General features: G+C 59.1%; 1 protein-coding gene and 1 non-coding gene across 3 annotated transcripts in view; both read right to left on the bottom strand.

Moving 5' to 3' along the window:
* Window positions 1–4,091: 4,091 nt before the first annotated feature.
* MIR138B (microRNA mir-138b) lies at window positions 4,092–4,180 on the bottom strand. The gene has a single exon (NR_129103.2). It is a non-coding gene; the product is annotated as a microRNA mir-138b (primary transcript).
* A 9,572-nt stretch (window positions 4,181–13,752) lies between these two features.
* The window catches only part of NUP93 (nucleoporin 93), a 94,582-nt gene continuing 89,110 nt past the window's right edge, over window positions 13,753–19,224 (bottom strand). Inside the window, exons 18-22 of one of the 2 annotated variants that reach the window (XM_054710021.1) lie at window positions 19,051–19,169; window positions 18,185–18,302; window positions 17,677–17,760; window positions 16,226–16,354; window positions 13,753–13,993 (exon numbers count right to left, since the gene is read on the bottom strand). In XM_054710021.1, coding sequence (XP_054565996.1) covers window positions 13,886–13,993; window positions 16,226–16,354; window positions 17,677–17,760; window positions 18,185–18,302; window positions 19,051–19,169 — 558 coding nt within the window. In that variant the 3' untranslated portion in view covers window positions 13,753–13,885. Of the gene's footprint in view, window positions 13,997–16,225; window positions 16,355–17,676; window positions 17,761–18,184; window positions 18,303–19,050; window positions 19,170–19,224 lie in introns of both variants that reach the window. The other variant, XM_054710020.1, reaches the window with a different exon arrangement.

Raw genomic sequence — 19,224 nt, forward strand, 5'->3', positions numbered from 1 at the left:
AGGGGCGGTGGGGACACGCAGGGTGGCTTTATAGGCTGGGCCTGCAGCAGGGGGAGGCAGGGAGGTTGGCCTAAACCGCCCACGGCCGGCGAGCAGGGTCCCTGGACTGGGTGGGAGGCAGAGCACGTGCCCGTTCTGTCCTGCCCACCACGTGACCTCGGAGGTAGCGCCCCGCCTGGGCCCCGAGGGCTGGGTGTAAAGGCCTGATGCCCCGCCCCGAGAGGCAGGCCCACCCAGCTCCCGGCTCCCAGCTGCAGGCCTGAGGCTTTGGGTCTTCACAGCAGCCCCTCCGCCCGCTGAGCCTGCTTCCTTCCCTTCCCCAGAGGGCCCGACCCCAGAGCCCCCCTGGGGGTGCCCTGCACACTCACTCTGTCCCTTTGCACCCGGGCCTGGGGCCTGTAGGCTCACAGAAAACCACGGTCTGCCGTCACCCCGCTGGGGTTTGCCTCTCTCGGCCATTCCCCCAACCAACCTTTAAAGCCCACCCACCCGCCACGGGTGGGACGGGAGCCGGGAACTGTGCCTGTGCCACCGCGTCGGGGGGGAATGGAAACTGACCAGGCGGCTGTGCGGGGAGGGCGCCGCAGGAGAGAGCACCCGGACCGGACCGGGGTCCGGAGAGGAACCGGGGCCCCAGGCCCCCACCAGCTCCAGGCATCTGAGCTGGGCTGAGGCTCAGGCTCGGCCCTCCTTGGGACATGGAGGGACACACTTTCTCCCCGACGCTGCCTCTCAGACCTGGGTTCTCAGAGGTCACAGAGGTCACCGAGGACCAGCCCTGAGATGCCCAGCGTCCCCGGGACGCCACGGCTCCGGCAGCAAGTGGGCACTGCGGACTGAGGACCTGCAGAGGGCCCGGGGCCGCCCTCGCCCCTCGCTCCCAGTCAGGGGGCCAGCACAGCTGTGCCAGCTGCGAGCCAGGACAGGTGCAGGTGGCAGGCTCAGGCTGTTAGAGCAGCAGCTGTGTTAGGGCGTCACCCTCCAAGGCGAGATGTCTAAACTGGAGCCCGGGAGCCCCACAAAATTGTGGGCACGTTTTTATGCCCAAGGGCCTTTTTCTGGGATTTCATCCAACGTGCTAGAAGGCCGCCCTCAGGGGCGCAGGTCTGGGCCTGTCACCTGTCACGTTCACGGATGACCCCAAGCAACTAAAGAGCACCGAGTAGGTCCTCAAAAAACGCCTGTTGAGTGAGTAACAGAGGGGCCAGGCCACAGAGGGCAGAGAGCAGTGGCCGCCACAGGGGCCCTTGATGGACAGAATCACCCGGGGGGGGGGGCAGTGCACGGGGCAGCTCCTTGTGGGGGGCCTTCAGCCGGGCGTGGGGATCACAGGGTATGGTCACTGGGAATCTGTTTGCAGTTTGTATATTTACCGTAGGTGTTCATTTTTTAAAAAGACTTCTCAGGGGCTCCTCTCTGTGACCCCCCGGCTTGCCTACCCCCTTCCCGGGAGTCCCCGCCCCTCCTCGGGGCGGCCTCCGGCCTCCGGCCTCCGCCCGAGTGTGTCCCCAGCCGCGTGACAGCTGCCGCTGGGGCCCGGCCCCCAATCACGGTCAATGTTCCACCTTCCCCCCCACCCGTCTGGTGGGGGAGGTACTCATTCCCCCTGAGCCTCGGGGCAGATCTTATCGCCCCTCGCTCAGCTGCCCGCACCATTCCTCCACACCTGGCCCGCAGACGCTGTGGAAAATTCCCGATTAGGATCTCAGGAGGGGGCGGAGGCCAGGCCGTCTCCAGCAGCCCTGGGGCCGTGGGCAGATCAAGGGCAGATTTGCTGGGTCACCCTGGTGGCCTCTTCCTCCCTCCGCGATGCTCAGGCCTCGGGGCTCCAGGTCCCTCCGAGCCCAGGGGGGGCACGTGTGCTGCTTCGAGGGGCCTTTCCTGCCCCCCCGCACCCCGCCCCGGGCGGGAGGGGCCTGAGCGGGGCCCCGCCAAGGGCTTCTCAATAGAACATGCTGGTGGGACTGTAGGAACCCCTGTGCCAAACCACAGACCCAGGAAAGGGGGTTCCCGCATGTGGTGTCATCTCATTCACTGGAGACCTGCTCACAGACCCACTTTCTTTTAAATTTTATTTTTATTAATTTCAGAGAGGAAGAGAGTGAGACAGAAACATCAAGGATGAGAGAGAATCATTGAGCAGGTGCCGCCTGCACACCCCACACTGGGGATCGAGCTCGCAAACCGGGCACGTGTCCCGGCCGGGAATCCAACCTGGTTCATAGGTTGATGCTCAACCACTGAGCCACACTGGCCAGGCTATTTTTTTTCCAGACCCTCTTTTTGATGGGGACACAGTGCTGAGTCAGATGCAAGTCCCAGGGCTTCAGCTGCCAGGGGCCCCCAGAGCCCTCAGGCCTGAGATCCGGGCCCCGGGACCAATGCACCTGGCTGAGCAAAGCTGTGACGGGGCCGTGGGGCGTCTCAGCTCTCAGTCTTACCTGACCCCAGGGGGCCTTGGCTTTCTCAGCAGCAAAATGGAAATGCCACCCACACCTGTCCGCTAGGGCTCACCTGTCCAGGGGGCACCTGCCCTGGCCGAGCGGCGAGGGTCCCTTCATCACCTCCCACTTCTCAGCAAAGGAACCGAAAAGCCTCCTGGTCAGGAAACCCCTAGAAGCGAACACCCTAGACCCAGGGCTCTGGCACGTGGAGCGTGGAGGGCAGGGCCCTGCTGTCCTGGTGCCAGCGGCCCGGAGGCGCCTAAGCATCGGTGTGCCCTCCTGCACGCCAGGCCCTGGGACTCAGCAGAGGAGGGCAGGCCCTGGAGAGAGAGGGGAGCTGGGAGGGGAGAGGCTGGGCACCGATGGAGAGGATTCTGGGGCACGGGGTTCGGGAAAGGCGTGGTCAGTGCCGGGGAAGAGGTGGTGGGGTGGGAGAGGAGGGTGACATGGTGGGAGCTGAGGCTGAAAGGGGTCCAGTCGTTTCCTCATTGACACACATTTATTGAGTGCTTACTGCATACCAGGCACAGCCGTGCTGGGCAGCAGAGGCCCTGCCCGCCTGGAGCTCACATTCTGTGGGAGACACGATGGCAGATGAAGGAGCAATCCCTGTGACAGCCAGGACTAAGTGCTACGAAGAAAACAAAGCTTGCTTTTTGTTGTTGCTTTTAGAGGAGGGGCATTTAGGCCCCGCTGAGAATGAGAAATTTGAGCTGAGCTCCAACAATGAGAAGCCACCCGTATGCCAGCAGGTCCGACCACAGGGGTTTGGGACGGAGAAAGGGCATGTGCAAAGGCCCTGGGGCAGGAGTGTGGTGTGGGTGGGGCTCCTGTCGCTGGAGCAGAGGGATGGAGGAGATGGGTCTGAGACACGGAAGGGGGAGCATTGGGCCTTCCAGCCAGCGTTAGAAGTTCCATGTCCTCTTGTGTGATGGTCAGATTTATATTTTTCTGATCCCTTTGGCCATTGTGTGGGGAATGGACTGAGGGAGGTAGGGTCAAGGCAAGACTAGTGGGGGCTGGGCAGGTGGGCGGCGGTGCCGTCGACCGGGGCAGCTGTGGGGGGCAGTCGCTGAGAAGCGGTGGGGCGGCGGAGCCCGCAGAGCCAGCCCAAGGATTTGTGTGGGGCGGGGCTCTGGAGACGAAGGGGCGGGGAGGACGACAGGGGCAAGCAATGGTCTCACGATGGTCTCACTTCTGGGTAGGGAACCGGGGGGGGGGGAAGGGCCGTGAATGCCGAGGCCGGAGCCCGCCCCGGTCCTGGGGTGTGGGATCCCTTCTGTTCCCCGGGAAGCTGCTGGGGTCAGCGGTGGTGTGGCGAGCGGGGCAAGGCAGACAGAACTGGCCAGGGAGGGACGGAGGGGCCACGGCAAGAGGCAGCAAGGACAACAGCCTCGTCGGGGAGCTTGGGGCTCAGCCCTGACTGCACACGGACCTGAGCTTCACGGGGCCACCCCCACAAATGCTGGTTCCCCGGCCCGGCGGGAGCTCCTGTGGCCCCGGGCGGAGGAGGGCGGAGGGACCACGTCAGCATTTGGGGAAGCTCCCCGCGGACACTCGCCTAAAGGACGCTCTGTCACACAGACTCCCCAGCCCACCCCGTCCCCAGGTCCGCGTCCTGGTCCCACGAGGCTCCTGGAGAGGATGGGTATGATGCAACCCTGGTGTCGTGAAATAGCCGGGTAAGAGGAAGCGCTGCTCGTCGGCCTGATTCACAACACCAGCTGCAGCAGCCATACCAGAACTCCGCGGCGTCCTCCTCCGGACGAGGCTCCGTGGCTTTGAGACAGCGGCGCTGGGAGACATCTCCTCCGACGGCTGCCCTGGACCCGCACGGCAGGGCCCGCGGTGAGCGACGACGGCTGGGTCCCTGCCCACGGGGGGCTCACAGACTTGCTGGCTCCGGGAAGAGGGGAGCAGACACAAACCTGTGCAGGGCAGCAGCAGGGCAGGGGCACTCTGGAGGGGCCAGGCCCTGGGAAGGCCGGGGAGCCGGAGGCTGGATGGCAACCTCCCCAGCAACCAGGACCAAGACACGGGGGCTTCTCCTGAGCCTCGCCGACCACGGAAGTGTGTCTACGGCTTCCCGACCTCCCACCGGACATGGTGTAGCCGCTGGACACTGGAGGTCCTTAAAGCTACCGGCAGCCAAAGCCAAAAGGTTTGGGACCGGGCCTGATGAGTTCACACATTTTCATTGTTCACGGAAGGACCCCGTGGTGTGTTTTTCTCTCTCCCTTCATGGTCAGACTTGCTTTTTAAAACCTATTTAGCCGACATTCACTCCACAGTGTGGCAGTGTCCACAGTAAATGCAGGCACTCATCGCGGAGTGGGCGGTTCCGGGGACACAGAGGGCAAGGCGTGCTCACTCCCTCCCCTCAGGAGCACCTAGTTCAGCGGAGGTGGCAGAGCCAGCAAGAGCCACCGCCCAAGGCGTAAAGGCACAAGTTCTGGGTAAGATGCTACCCGGGTTCAGAGAAGGGGTAGGTTCCTCTGGCCGGGGCAATGGTAGAATGGGGTGGGAGAATAAAGGCAAAAAGGAATGAGCATTCATTTCATGAGGGAAGTGGCCAAATGTTAGCTTGGAGCTTCCTGGCAGCCAAGGCAAGAAGTAGATTCACGATCAGTGGTCACTCTGATAAAAGAGTGAGGTTTCACTTTTTCCCCTTCTTACTCTTCTGATAAAGAAATCTCCATCCCAGCTGAGAAAACTTTTTAAAATTATTATTTAATATATTTTTATTGATTTCAGAGAGGAAGGGAGAGGGAGATAGAAACATCAATGATGAGAGAGAATCATGGATCGGCTGCCTCCTGCACGCCCCACACTGGGGATGGAGCCTGCAACCCGGGCCTGTGCCCTGATGGGAATCAAACTGTGACCTCCTGGCTCATAGGTGGATGCTCAACGGCTGAGCCAATCTGGTCCCAGCTCTTTAGCTACCAGAAAAGGTGGGAGGACACCACTGTTTAAGACAATGCTTTCTGTTAGGGCAGGTGCTAACATTTATAAAAACAAACAAAGAGCTGGGGTGTGGGAGGAGAGGGGGAGGAGCTGCTCAGAGCGGAGAGCAGAGAGACCCCCAGAGGGAGCTGGCCGTGGCCCGTGCAGTCATCAGAGCGCGGGCTTTTACAGAGACCCACCTTCAGAGGGCCCTAGCAGCTCAGAAGACTTTCCCACGTCACCTGCTGACCTCAGCAACATCCCAACACAGAACCCCAGGGCATCCCAGGGTTTATTTTATTATTATTATTTTTAAATATATTTTACTGATTTTTTACAGAGAGGAAGGGAGAGGAATAGCGAATTAGAGACATCGACGAGAGAGAAAGAAACATCGATCAGCTGCCTCCTGCACACTCCCTACTGGGGATGTGCCTGCAACCAAGGTACATGCCCTTGACCGGAATCGAACCTGGGACCCTTCAGTCCGCAGGCCGACGCTCTATCCACTGAGCCAAACCGGTTAGGGCGCATCCCAGGGTTTAGCTGCAAGATGACACTTGCCATTCGGCTGCATTTGTGCTAAAGTGGGGGAGAGGGGTGGGCCAAGGGGAGTCTCCCCTCCAGACGGGGCTGCTTGGCTGGGGGTGCAGGTCCCACAGGACAGGAAGTCTGAGGAGTGGAAGTCGGGTCCTTACCCCCAGGGGAGCTCCGTTAGCAGCAGCACTGAGCACTGGAGAGGCTCCGGACAAGCCCTCAGGGCACGTGGCCGCCAATGGTGGGCACAGGGAGGCGGGGCGGTCGGACGTAAGGAAAGAACGTCCTAGATGAGGGGCCAGGGACTCCCCCATAGTTGTCAGAGGTCATTCACTTGTGATTTCCTGGGGAACGTGACACTAACCCCCCAACATACACACAGTGGTACTCTTCAACTGGAGCCATTTTTACTAGTTAACCAGCTACATCAAGGACCGTGCAGAATGACCGGCTTTGACCTTGGTGGGGGCACAATGGGCAAGCTGACGCAGTGGGCCTGGGCATGGTGCCTGTTCTTCCTAACCAGTTAGAATCTTCATCTTCCTGTTTAGTGCACCTCAGACACTGATTTGTGGACAACCCGTGGAGGAGTGGGGAGGGGGTTGGCACTTAGAGAGGCCCAAGGCCTGCCCCACTCCCCGCTCTGGTCAGAACAAGGGGTCTTGACTTGACTCAGGCATGAAAGGTCACCTGGGGAGCTTCAAAAAAAGTTAATGCCAGTTAAGCCAGAAGCTCAGGGGGCAGGGGCTTGGCAATCAGTTTGTTTGGTTTTTTAATATGTTTTTACTGATTTCAGAGAGAGGAAGGGAGAGGGAGAGAGAAACATCAATGATGAGAATCACTGATCTGCCGCCTCCTGCACGCACCCTACTGGGAACCAAGCCTGCAACCCGGGCATGTGCCCTGACCGGGAATCGAACCGTGACCTCCTGGTTCACAGGACAACGCTCAACCACGGAGCCACGCCGGGTGGAAATCAGTATTTTTTCAGAGCTCCCAGGGCTGAGAACGAGCTCTGAGTAGGAGGGAAGATGCGCTGACTGAGGCTGCGCACAGCACAGTCTGGCTTCTTCATCAAGGCAGTGCTGACTTAGCGTTTCTTAAACGTTACCTCCCACGCTGTGAAAGGCTTTTAAAGGAGCTCATTTCGGCTGGGGAGACATAAATTCATACCTGGCCACCAGCCCTTTGTGCTGGATTCCTTGCCCAAGGCCCACAGGCAGCCTTTAATTACTGATCTGTATGGGCCCCCAGATCGGACCTCCCTCCTTTCTCTGCCTTATGGACCACACCTCCCCAGGTGTACCCCACGCCACACACTCACCTCTTGAGCAAAGGTGGAGACCCTGTTACGGTCAGGCTTTTGCGTGGCCAGGAAGGGCCGCACGTGCGGCCTTTGACCCCTGGCAGGTCCCCACCTGGCTCCAGGGGCCCTGCACTCACCTGAGTCCTGCTGTCTCTCCTGCTTCAAGGTCGTTGGGGTGGTTCACAGCTGCTCGACACCAGGGGCCAGGCCAGGAGCGGAGCCGGGCCCGGCTCCCGGTATGGAGACGGCCACACCCACACCGTGCCCCGCAGCTGCAGGTCTGAATCCCTCACTCGCTCACGGCTCCCTCACCCCACCCCCGCCCCCACCTCTGCCCTCTCACTCATTTCTTACAGCTTCCTAGTTTATGATGGTTTGTGTGTGCCTGTGCACACTCCTGCTGCTCCTCTTCCCCAACCACACCTAAGCTTAGGAAAGCAGGGGCTGCGCTCCGTCTCAGCAGCACCCCAGAGCTCTTAGCCCTGCGGGCCCGGCGGTTCCGGACAGCAGCGCTCCCGCCAGCCCGTGGAGAGAGACGCACGTTCACAGGCGGAGGCCGCGGCTGCCCACTCTCACCAGGAAGTGTACGCTCCTCACTTCACCGCTGTCCCGGTGCCCGGCACAGGGCAGACGCTCAAACCGGGCTGCACTGCCTTCTCCACCGGGCGTCACGGAATCAACAGGAACCCCATCCGAATCTGACATGTCCATATCTGTCCCCTAATGTAAATTTTTAGCCTCACTTCCTTGACCTCATTTTGTCTCGAGGGGAAAAAAGCCAAACCTGGGGCAGGGGTCACTGATGCCGCTCTGTCCCCACGGGAAGGGCCTACACCTCTACAAGGCTCGGAGCAGGGCGGCCCGAAGTGACCTTTCCTGAGGGCTCGCGGGGTGACAGGTAATGGGGGGAGGGGACGATTTTAGAAATGGACTTAATCTTCCCAGTTGGCTGCTGGAGTAGGAACTGGCACCCTGCTTTATACCTGAGCTAACCGGCTCAGCGAGGACACTTAACTTGCCCTCAGTCCCAGAATTCCAGGGGATTCTCACCCCAGCCCAGCCCCGCCCCGCATTGGTGGCTGTCACTTGGAAACTCCGGGTTCTGAAGCGTGGGCTGCTGCCCGCTCATCCCACTCCGGGCTCTGCTCTGAGAGCCTCAGGTCTCAGCTGGTCCTCACTCTTCCTCCCCCACCCCCATTGGTGCCGAGTTCTTTCCTTTCAGAATTCAGTCTCCAAATCCTTGTCCGTCCTGTGCTTACCACCCCTGGGCCTGCCACCAGAGGGCCCCCTCTCAACCGGCGGGGCTGTATGGGAGGAATCCAAGTGCCCTTTTGGTTTAATTGTTTTTTAAACGCAAGGCAGCTGATCCATCAGGCTGCCCAGCACAGAGGCCCAGCCCAGGGCCCACACTGCGGCAGGAGGGCCCGCTGGGTGCGAGGCTGACGGAGGCCTCCGGGCGGGGGCACGGGGGACGGAGGCCTCTGCACCAACCAAGGAAAGCATTTCCGGCCGAGCTCCCGGGGCCTCCTCTCCTGGGAATGTCCTGAGCGCGGCTGAGCTCCCGGGCGCGGGGCCTCACTGCCCACCATCCGCCCCACGCGTCTCTGTGGCTGTTGGCTTCCTGGGGCACCTATGGAAACCTGGCCTTTCCTAGGGGACCACTGGGTACCCCTCGTGTTGGGGTGAACACCTGGCTGGCATTTTAAAAGGTTTAGCTGAGGACACCTCTGAGAGGCCTCCAGTTTGGAGAGCTGGTAAACCGCCACACTTGGCCACAGCGGCCACCACGCCACCGCCCCTGCCCCTGCCCCTCAGTGGTTTCCTTTCCCTGCCCCCAAAGGACTGCCATCCCAGAAGAGACAGTGAGACCATACCACAGCGGTGGGGCACTCGGAGGAGGCCCCAATTCCCAGCTGAGGACTGAAGTGCAAAGGGAATGGGCTGAAGCGCTTCCAGCCGCTCACTCAGGCCACCTGGTCCCCTCAGCGCTCCTCACGTGGGGGCCAGGTCCCCCCGGGGAGAGAAATGGACACCCCTTCCTGCCCAGCCATCAGCATATCCCCAAGCAGGATCCCATGCCCAGACCCTGAGGACGCCTCCACAGGTCAGAAACAGGCAGAGACGGTCCAAGACAGCAAGAGGCATCTGTCCTGTGATCAGGCCACGTCTCTCCCACCACTGGATCAAAGCAGTCCCCCAATCCAGAGGCTTTCCAACCCAGGCAGCGTGGCTCAGTGGTTGAGCATCGACCTATGAACCAGGAGGTCACGTTTTGATTCCCAGTCAGGGCACATGCCCGGGTTTCGGGCTCCATCCCCAATAGGGGGCGTGTAGGAGACAGCCGATCAATGATTCTCTTCATTGATGTTTCTCTCTCTCTCTCTCCCCCTCCCTTCCTCTCTGAAATCAATAAAAATATAAATAAATTTAAAAAAATAAGATGCTTTCCAGTGAATGTCCAAAATACATGCTCACAGACTGCACCCCGCTGCAGCCTGGGGTGGATGCCACATGCTGGGTTATCGCCAAAATGCTCCGCCACCCTCCAGCTGGGCCTGGCTCTCCCAGCCCTCCGCAGGGGACTGCCTTCCCGGCTGGTGGGGCAGAGCAAGCCTGGGGGCCGGGTTGGGAGTCCTGTACTTACAGAGACCTGTGGGCACGGGCAGGCCTGAGCCTTCCTTGCAGGGAGCGGAGAAGGGCCTGGCACGGGCACCACAGGCGGGGAAGAGGCACTTCTGCTGCCCTCGGAGGAGCCCGGGCTGTGCTAAGGACATTCCCAGGAGAGGAGGCCCGAGAGGTTTCTGCTCCATGGAAGGACTGAACAAAGGGGCACATGGCACTTTGGGAGAACGTTCCAGAAATTTACTGGCTACAGACAGGGGTGCTGGTGAAGGAACCATCCTAAACAGAGTAAATGCAGAAGTTACTGTACAGAAAGGAACAGGCAGACGCGTACACCGACTCTCCTCCCCCCTCCCCACACCGGCCCTGCTCCCCACAAACACCACACGGAGCGACAAGGTCAGAAAAGCAAAGACATGAAGAAAATAATCGGTCAACTGAATGAAGCAAAGAATGCTCCCCACTGCGTTCCTAATAAAAGTTACTGCCCAAGGGAGGAGGCTGTACTGGGCACAGTGAAATTCCTGATGGAAACCCCGGGAGATGACAGCAGAAAAGGTCGGCTGGGCCACCTGGCTCTGACCTGAGTGCCAGGTGCTGCCCTCTCCCAAGTGCCTGCCCATCTCGCTGTCATTTCCGCAAACCAGGGTGACCCATTCAGCCGGACAGCCCCTCGCAGCGGGGCCAAGCCTGAAGCCGCTGGCAGCCGGCGCCAGCAGAGGCAGGCTGCACTGGGGAGCCAGGTAAACGGAGACATGCTCATCCGGAAAACTCCCTCGAGTTTATCTGAAAGTCCCATGTATCTCGTGTCCTATATATATATACTTAAATACATTTTATTGATTTTTTACAGAGAGGAAGGGAGAGGATAGTCAGAAACATCGATCAGCTGCCTCCTGCACACCCACTACTGGGGATGTGCCCGCAACCAAGGTACATGCCCTTGACCGGAATCGAACCTGGGACCCCTCAGTCCACAGGCCGATGCTCTATCCACTGAGCCAAGCCGGGTAGGGCGTCGTGTCCTACATTTTTGTTTGCTGAATCTGGCCGATGAAGGAGCCTTCTCTGCAGCCCCGGGTGTCACCTGAGAGCTTGTCTGGGCCAGCTCTGCTGGGGCCACAAAGGGGCTTGGGTGTGTCTGTTTCTCTGCTAGAAGCCTCCGTGGGGAATCACTGGCTCCCCAACTTCCTCCTCTGAAGCAAACTCTTTTCCCTCCTGATCCCCGAGAAACAGACTCTCAAAGGACCCCAAGGGCAAAGGCCACAAGGGGACAGAGGTCGCCCGGGCAATGCTGGCTCCCCGCCAGCCCTGCTTGCACCCAGTTTTTTAAAGACCTGGTCTTTATACAGTAAATCCCATTTCCACCCCTTCCTCCAGTCATCTCCCTGCAGATGGCGCAGTGAAGTTTCCTTCTTGCAAGAACCCGCCCTGTTACATGGACCCCAAGAGACACTCCTCCCTCCTCCCTTCACACGTGCCTCTAAGGACCCCAGGCTGAGTCTGAATCTACGTGGGGAGCCGGCACAGAGGGCGTGGGGAGCCGGCACAGAGGGCGTGGGGTGGCTGGCACAGAGGGCGTGGGGTGGCTGGCACAGAGGGCGTGGGGAGCCGGCACAGAGGGCGTGGGGAGCCGGCACAGAGGGCGTGGGGAGCCGGCACAGAGGGCGTGGGGAGCCGGCACAGAGGGCGTGGGGAGCCGGCACAGAGGGCGTGGGGAGCCGGCACAGAGGGCGTGGGGAGCCGGCACAGAGGGCGTGGGGTGGCTGGCACAGAGGGCGTGGGGTGGCTGGCACAGAGGGCGTGGGGAGCCGGCACAGAGGGCGTGGGGAGCCGGCACAGAGGGCGTGGGGAGCCGGCACAGAGGGCGTGGGGTGGCCGGCACAGAGGGCGTGAGGTGGCTGGCACAGAGGGCGTGGGGTGGCTGGCACAGAGGGCGTGGGGAGCCGGCACAGAGGGCGTGGGGAGCCGGCACAGAGGGCGTGGGGAGCCGGCACAGAGGGCGTGGGGAGCCGGCACAGAGGGCGTGGGGAGCCGGCACAGAGGGCGTGGGGAGCCGGCACAGAGGGCGTGGGGTGGCTGGCACAGAGGGCGTGGGGAGCTGGCACAGAGGGCGTGGGGTGGCTGGCACAGAGGGCGTGGGGAGCTGGCACAGAGGGCGTGGGGAGCCGGCACAGAGGGCGTGGGGAGCCGGCACAGAGGGCGTGGGGAGCCGGCACAGAGGGCGTGGGGTGGCTGGCACAGGCCAAAGCAAAGAACCTGCTCATTCAATCACTGGCTGAACGTCCACTGTGGGCTAGACAAAAGCTATTTCAAAAATCAAAGTTAGGACAGAAAATTCTTTCTAATTCCCCTTAGCAACGTGGCATCACCAGTACTTCCACTTAGGCGATCCCGGCAGAAGAGGACTGGAAGAAAGCCCACTTTTTTTGACTTATGCCCAACTCTGGGGTGGGGACCTGATGACCTGGCCGTCTCCAGCTACTGCCCTGGGCTGTGCAGCGGCCGAACTGAACCTGGGCTGGCACACCAGCGGGGCCTGGGCAGTGACGCCCTGGACGGCCGCCGACCACAGCAGGTAGACGCAGAGCAAGGCAAGAAGGGCAGATCATCTGTCACTTCTTTTCTAAATGTTTTAGTTGGTGGTTTTCAGCTTTTCCCTACCAACCTGTGCAGTAAGACACGAGTGGCAGGAAGACAGGCTGGCTGCCCGCGCCTGCCACCTGTGCGAGGTTCTAGAGCACTGCCAGCCAGGAGACTGCTGGCGGCCCGGGACTTCTGAACTCAGCCCAGGAGGAGGAAGGATGGGGGACATTCAGGACCCCGAAAACGGCCTCATTTTGCTGACCTCTGCCAGTCCTGAAATGTAGGCATAAAGGCTGTATTTTACTGGTTGAGTAACAGCATAAATTGCACGTCCGTTAGAAATTTCGTAGGTCAAGCCTCCCGGCTTGCTGGACACCGGGTGCAACCTCCGTGGCTGACCAGGCTCTCCGGTGGGAACCCTGTCTCCAGGGGCCCCGATTCCACGGGGCGGACTGGACTCACCCCTGGAGGATGAAGGTCCCTCGGGGCCACGGTCTCGGTTTCTCTGGGTAGAAGGTAAGATCATGGACCAATGTCGAGGGACAAGATTCAGTTCCCCAAACAGGTGAGCTGCGGATGATGCTGAAGCCCATAACCTGCCCCAGGATCATGCCTCTGGGCTCACAGCGTCACCTTGGAGACACAGAAGCCCTGCACCCTCAGCCTGTCTCTCCGCATCCTAGACCAGCCACCCACCGAGGAGCAAGCACGCGTGCCATCCCTCTGCAGTGCTGCCCAGGCCTTCAGGACCACACGCCCACAGCGACAATGCCCCATGGGACTTGTGAACGTGCCCAGCCAATCGGCTTCATTCTCCAAACGAGGTACTGACCACCGGAGAAGGGAATGAGGGACTCCAAGTCCTCCTGAGGGGAGCACCAGGCCACCTCCAGCGGGACTGCCAGAGAACAGCCTGCAGTTAATCCTGGAATCGGAGCAAACGATGTGGAGGGTGGTCTTAGGTCACCTGGACCCCAAGCCACACCTGAGAAGAGAGGGAACCCCGAGTGCCCGGGGATCACTGATCTCAACTCCCCCAAGGCGAGGCTGGCTTTCCCAAATAAAAATGTGAAAAACGAACCGTGACCCCATTATATGAAATATTATATCTAAACAAAAGTAACGGCCAAAGCCTTCATTTCCTTGCTCATGTTGGGTTAATTTTTAATCATTTCAGGTCGACCTGACCCAAATCACAGACGCCTATGGCTACATAAGCCTGTCACTCTCTGGCCCAACACTACTGAAGAGATCTCCTCTCATACAAATAAAAATTTAAACAAAATTTCAAAGGAAAAAAAGAAAAGAATGTGAAAAGAAACAGAAATCAAAGAAATTTATTGGTGTTGACAAAAAATACGTAATACAAAAAACAAAACAGAACACAACAGAAACAAAACCAGAAACCCCACCCCGCGGCCCAGGCGCCCGAGGCACTGACAGCTCAGTCCATGAGCACCTCCATCTGCACCAGCCTGGCGGTGGTGTCCCCGGACGTCCGGAAGGGTATCATCCCAGCAAAGGTGATCAGGGCCCGGGCTTGGCTGCGGAGCTGCTGAGAAAGGGAAGATGAGAAAGCTGTTCCTTTAAGCGGGTGCTGGGCCGGGCCCACCAGCAGCTCTGTCATTTCTACCCGCTGGGACCAGGGGCAGGTTCCAGGGGCGAGGGGGGAGGGGGGGAGACAACCACGTTCTTCCGCCAGGTACAGAGCACAGCCCAGCCCAGGGCCCAGCTCCAAGCTCTCCTAAGCCAAGGCCAGCTGGGTCTGCCAGGCCAGCTGCCTCACCCGACAGGTGACCAGCTGGGACACAGGCCTGCGCTGTAGACCCTGCTCCACTGGCCCGGCCTCTCCCCTGGCTGGTGCCTGCTGCTTCCCTGGGGAGCAGAGACAATGCAGCCCAGGCCAGCTCTCTCTCCCCTGTCTTTCCTCCCACTCCTTCCTTCCTGACATAAGTGCTTGGCCCTCGTTCCCTTGGCAACAATTATTATGGGATTCCATGGATTGTTCCAGGAGGGGAAAGATTTTAACTCAGGTGTCTCTGATTTCTGACAGAGGATTAATACAGAAACTTTGGAGAACAGCTTTTGTGGCCCCAGTGAGATACATGAGATGCTTGTAGCAGCGAGAAAGGAAACCGCCCGGAAAGAGAACGGGGGAGTCCACAGACATCCTCTGCCCAGTAACTGGACTCTTACGGAAACTCAAGGGTCACTTCCTAGGCTCCTCAAGGGCCATCCAAGAAGGCAAGTGCTTACCTGACACATACAATAAACTGGCGAGTATGTGTCCTAATGTCCAAATCTAAAGAAAAGGTTACTTTATGATGAGAGTACCTGTGAAACTTTCGTTCAACGCGCATACAAGTGCCCGGGCCCTCACGGCTGCATGAGCCCAGGGGTGTGTGGGCAAAGGGCCGGGCCCCTGGCTGGGCAGCACTGCACATGAACCATGAGGCCACGGCCTGGGCAGGCAGCGTGTACACCTAAGTCTACTCTGTCCATCTCTACCCCTAAAAAAGAAGAGTGATGGGCAGGAGGAAGACAGCAGAATGGCTTTACTCATGACTTGCAAAAACGAAGTGCCTAAAACAGAGAGATTAAAACACAGAATGTGTTCCGCCCACCAGGCTAGCAGCCCCACAGGTGGGCAGGGCCTCCGCCCTGGACCCACAGCAGCCTGCTCTGGGTCTCCCGTCACACACAGACCGCCGCCCGGGCCCCGCGCAGGAGCCGCCACTGGCACGCCCCCGACAGCGCTCCTGAGGCTGTGCAGCGCTCGCTGCCCAAGAGCGGACAGCGGCCGGCAGCTGCCTTGGTGCACACGCGACGGCTGCCTGTCAGCGCCCCCTTCCCCGGCACTGCTCCCTGGGCGGCGAAGGGGAAACGCCCGCCGGCGCTCGCGGGGCAGGTCTGTCAGCGACAGAGCCCACAGCCATCCTCGGAGGCAGGAGACAGGATTTCTAAAGCTCTAGTTTCTTGACTGTCAAAATCAGGCATGGCTGTTACACACCATACTGAGCCTCGTCAAACACTGGGTGGAGAAGTGAAGGGAAAGGTAATTCTCAAACACTAACGGTTTTGATGGTGTAACTGGGTCAAATGCTTCTGCCCTTTTGTCAAGTCAACTGGACATCACACACTGCATGAGTCCTAGGATTCTATCGGCCTGGGCTCTGCCCGACCCGCAGAACACCGAGACCCCACAGCAGCGGAAAGGCATTGGCTCGGGTGTCAGACCGATGGCTCCTTCCCTACCCGCTGAGGGGCCCACAAACGCAAGTGGCTTCCCGACTCCAGGCCTCGGTTCCCTCTGCTGTGAAGCGGGGTAACTGCCTGCCCCGGTCACTGTGAGGCTCCGATGAGAGCAGAAGCAAGGGCTTGCATCAAGGTAATGTGGGGACCAAAAGTGAGGATGGTCTGAGGACAGTGCTGAGCTGAGACTCACAGAATACCCTGATATTTTAAAATGAGCTCAGGAAGTTCTTACGGAATCACTACAAATTAGCCCGCTATTTTGGATTTTTAAAAAGGTGGTATTCGCAGACTTGGCACAACTTTTTTGTCTGTCTGTCTGCTGGTCTGTTTTTAGCTGGAGAAGAACAGCAATCCCATTGATGTGTGATTCCTTCCTGGAGCCTCCTGACCCGGCTCCCCAGGTGTGCCCGGCTGCCGGGTGGAACGGCAGGGCAGCCTGGGCTCATGAGCACGGGCTCATGCGGCACGATGGGCGGCAAACCAGAAAGGCGGCTCTCCGCCATGGCTCCGGCCCACGCGGGGATCTTACAGAGTCGTGGTCCTCGATGACGCGCTGGGGCCTGGAAGCCGAGGAGGGACTCGTCCCCTTGAGCCGCTTAAACTGTGTGAACAGGATGTTCATGGTGGCGAGAAGCACTTCTGAGAGGTTGTGCCTGATCTGCAGAGAAACACAGGAAGTCAGGAGAGGAACCCAGCCGGGGCCAGCAATGGGAGCGGGGCCTCCGGGCAGGCCTGGGCACACACATGCCCACAGCTGCCGGGTGGAGAGTGAGTCACCAAAAGGTAGCTCACGGCACTGAAATGTCAAGTGTGAGAGCGAAGCCCAGTTGGCGCCGCTCAGAAAGTGGGTCCCTCCTGCTGCCTCCTTTATGCCACGGCTCCTGGGCAGGCAGCGAGCCAAAGCAGGCTGAGCACATCTGACCAGCGTGTGAGCTTGGACTGGCCGGCAGTGTGATCACCAAGGAAAGTGTGGATTTGAATGTCAGAGGTGGGACACTTCTGTCTCAGACTCATCAGACCGTCTCCTCAGCCCCTCAGCCCTAGCAGAGCCCTTGGGAGCATCTAGAGAGGCAGACGCAGGTGCACTACGTCACCCATGACACAACGAACGATGCGTCCAGAGAAGGCACGAAACAACAAAGACCAAGTGGCTTGCGGGGGAGAGGGCGGGGAATGACAGCAGCAGTGAAGGGAAGGCTGTGAGCGGCAAGACCTAAGCTGTGGGGACCACAGCAGGCAACTGCCCCACCACGTGTGCAGAAGCCGGCCCTCCTTGCTCTGCAACAGAAGCTGTTTTCATGAGGGATTTGGTTCTGAGTACCAGTTCTAACGGAAGCTCTTAGTGACACCCGGGACAGGCGGCTGCGCATGGAATGAGGGGAGTTCTGGGCGCAGCCTGGACCAGGGGAAGTGGAGTTTCTGGGCGCAGGGCCCGGGCATGAAGACTTGTAAAGCTCCCAGCAATCCCAGCGGCAGACGAGCTGAGTGCTCTGGGCTAGATGGCGGCCATGTGCTAGAGATGCTGCAGAGACAGTGGCTCTGGGGCTCCATGGCTGAGAACTGGTCCATGGCCGCTGCACCTGCTTCTCAAGACAAAACAGTCCGAGAGGCCGGGAGGAAGTGGGCCTCGATGCATGTGCTATGCACCCAATGGAACTACTTAGAGAGGATCCCAGAGAAGCTCCAACACACCTTCTAGAACAGTGGATAACAGAACTACCCCAGACCTCACAGGGTCAACCAGAGACCTGTTTCTCCCAAGAACATGTCTGATCACTGACGTGACTGTATTTTCTGAGTCAGAAACTCATCTGATGGAGACATGTACTCACAGAAAAACAGCCCAGGATGTGGGAAGCTGAGCTCCTCTCAGAAAACCCAGTCTGGGCGGTGACGTCCTCAGACTTAGTCACTAGCTACACCGAAACAACAGCTCTCGGGGGAGTGGGAGCAGAAGGCAGCGCTCAGCAAGAGCCTCACCTCGTCACTGAAGTTCCTGAAGGCGGCCACTCTCTCTTCCACACTGTCCTGGTTCAGGGGCACCAGCTTCAAGCGATCAATGATCTGTTTAAAACAAAAACCCACCAGCCCGTATGACACACGCATCACCGTCGTGTCAGCTCCTGAAACACAGCATCCAGGACGCTCACCACGGGCTTCTGAGAAAACGCCACCCTTCCACCCAAAGGCTTTGCTTCCGACTTGCTGACTAACCCATTCCGATCCTCATTGCCTGAGGCCATTTTGAAACTCAGATTTCAAATTGCTCCGAGAGCTGTTTTCAGACTAAAGGGGAAAGGAATAGAAAAAAGGAAAAGGAAGCGAAAGCAACACAGAAATCCCCTTGAAATTCCCGATTTCACACTTGTCCTTCAATAGCAGGCAGACTGGTGACACCTCCTTAGTTCTCAGCAACTCCCAGGAAGTGTTCTGAATTTTTCAAGGGCATATATTAACCTGCACTTCAAACACCCCTCCTGACACTCACATCAAAGGCTCTGTCAATGTGGCCACTGTGATATTCATCGAAAAAGGTAATCAAATCCAGCAGCAGATAGAATGTGGAGTCCACGAATTTATTTGCACTGACCCCCTGAGCCCTGTACCTGAAAGAAAGAGAGAGGGAAGGGTCAGGGCATATTATGAATTCCCGTGCAATCTGGACCTTTAGGACAGCGTCTGAGAACCGACAGACCCTCCTGAACTCTCTACGTGAGGGGAACGGAGGGGTGGAACATGGTGTTTTCTTTTTGAAATGGCCGAGCTTTTGATGGTGGATTTGATAGGAATTCTCTTACAAATAATCTGCACGAAGCAATGCTCTCTAGCTTCAGCCACCATCTCTGCACCCACATATCCAGGAAGGATGGGCGCCCTGATGGGCCAAAAGCCCAGCGGCCATCCCTGGGGACGGGGTGCCGAGTGGAGATTCCTCATTGGCCCAGAACGGCCTCCTGCGCTGCCCCAGGAGGCACCGCCAGCTCAGCCTTCTCCGGGCCGTTGTCAGGAGCACCTGCGGAGGCTGGGCGGCGTTCCCTCGTCATCCGACAACCCTGTCAGCTCCCGGGGGAAGGTGGCTCCTGAAGCGCTGGCCACTCCCCTCTAAGAACGGCCCCGTCTGGCCGTGACTAGCTTTGCTCCCAAGTGCCTTTGAGAGGGCTGACAACAGGAGAGAGTGCGGGGTTAAAATGCCGAGATGCCTTTCATACCCTTCTCTCTGGGAAAGACGTTAAGCCTGCCAGTACCCAGTGCTGGGGATGGTGCGGGAACAGGAGCCTGAGGTGCCGCTGGACTGTGAGTCGGGGCTGCTCGGGGAACTGCCGTTACTAGCAGATGTGGTGGCGCCGGCCTTACCGTTCCGCGATGGAGAGGGCCATGTTCTTCAGCCTCTCCTTGTTGGACTGCGGGGCGCTGATCTGGGGCACGACGGGGCTCAGCAGTTTGTTCATCAGCTCCAGCACCTTGTCAGCATTCTGTGCGATGTTTCGAGGTAAGGAAGGAATCAGATGATCAGCAGAAGGCACTAAG

This window comes from Eptesicus fuscus, chromosome 21 (assembly GCF_027574615.1).
Source record: "Eptesicus fuscus isolate TK198812 chromosome 21, DD_ASM_mEF_20220401, whole genome shotgun sequence".
NCBI lineage: Eukaryota > Metazoa > Chordata > Mammalia > Chiroptera > Vespertilionidae > Eptesicus > Eptesicus fuscus.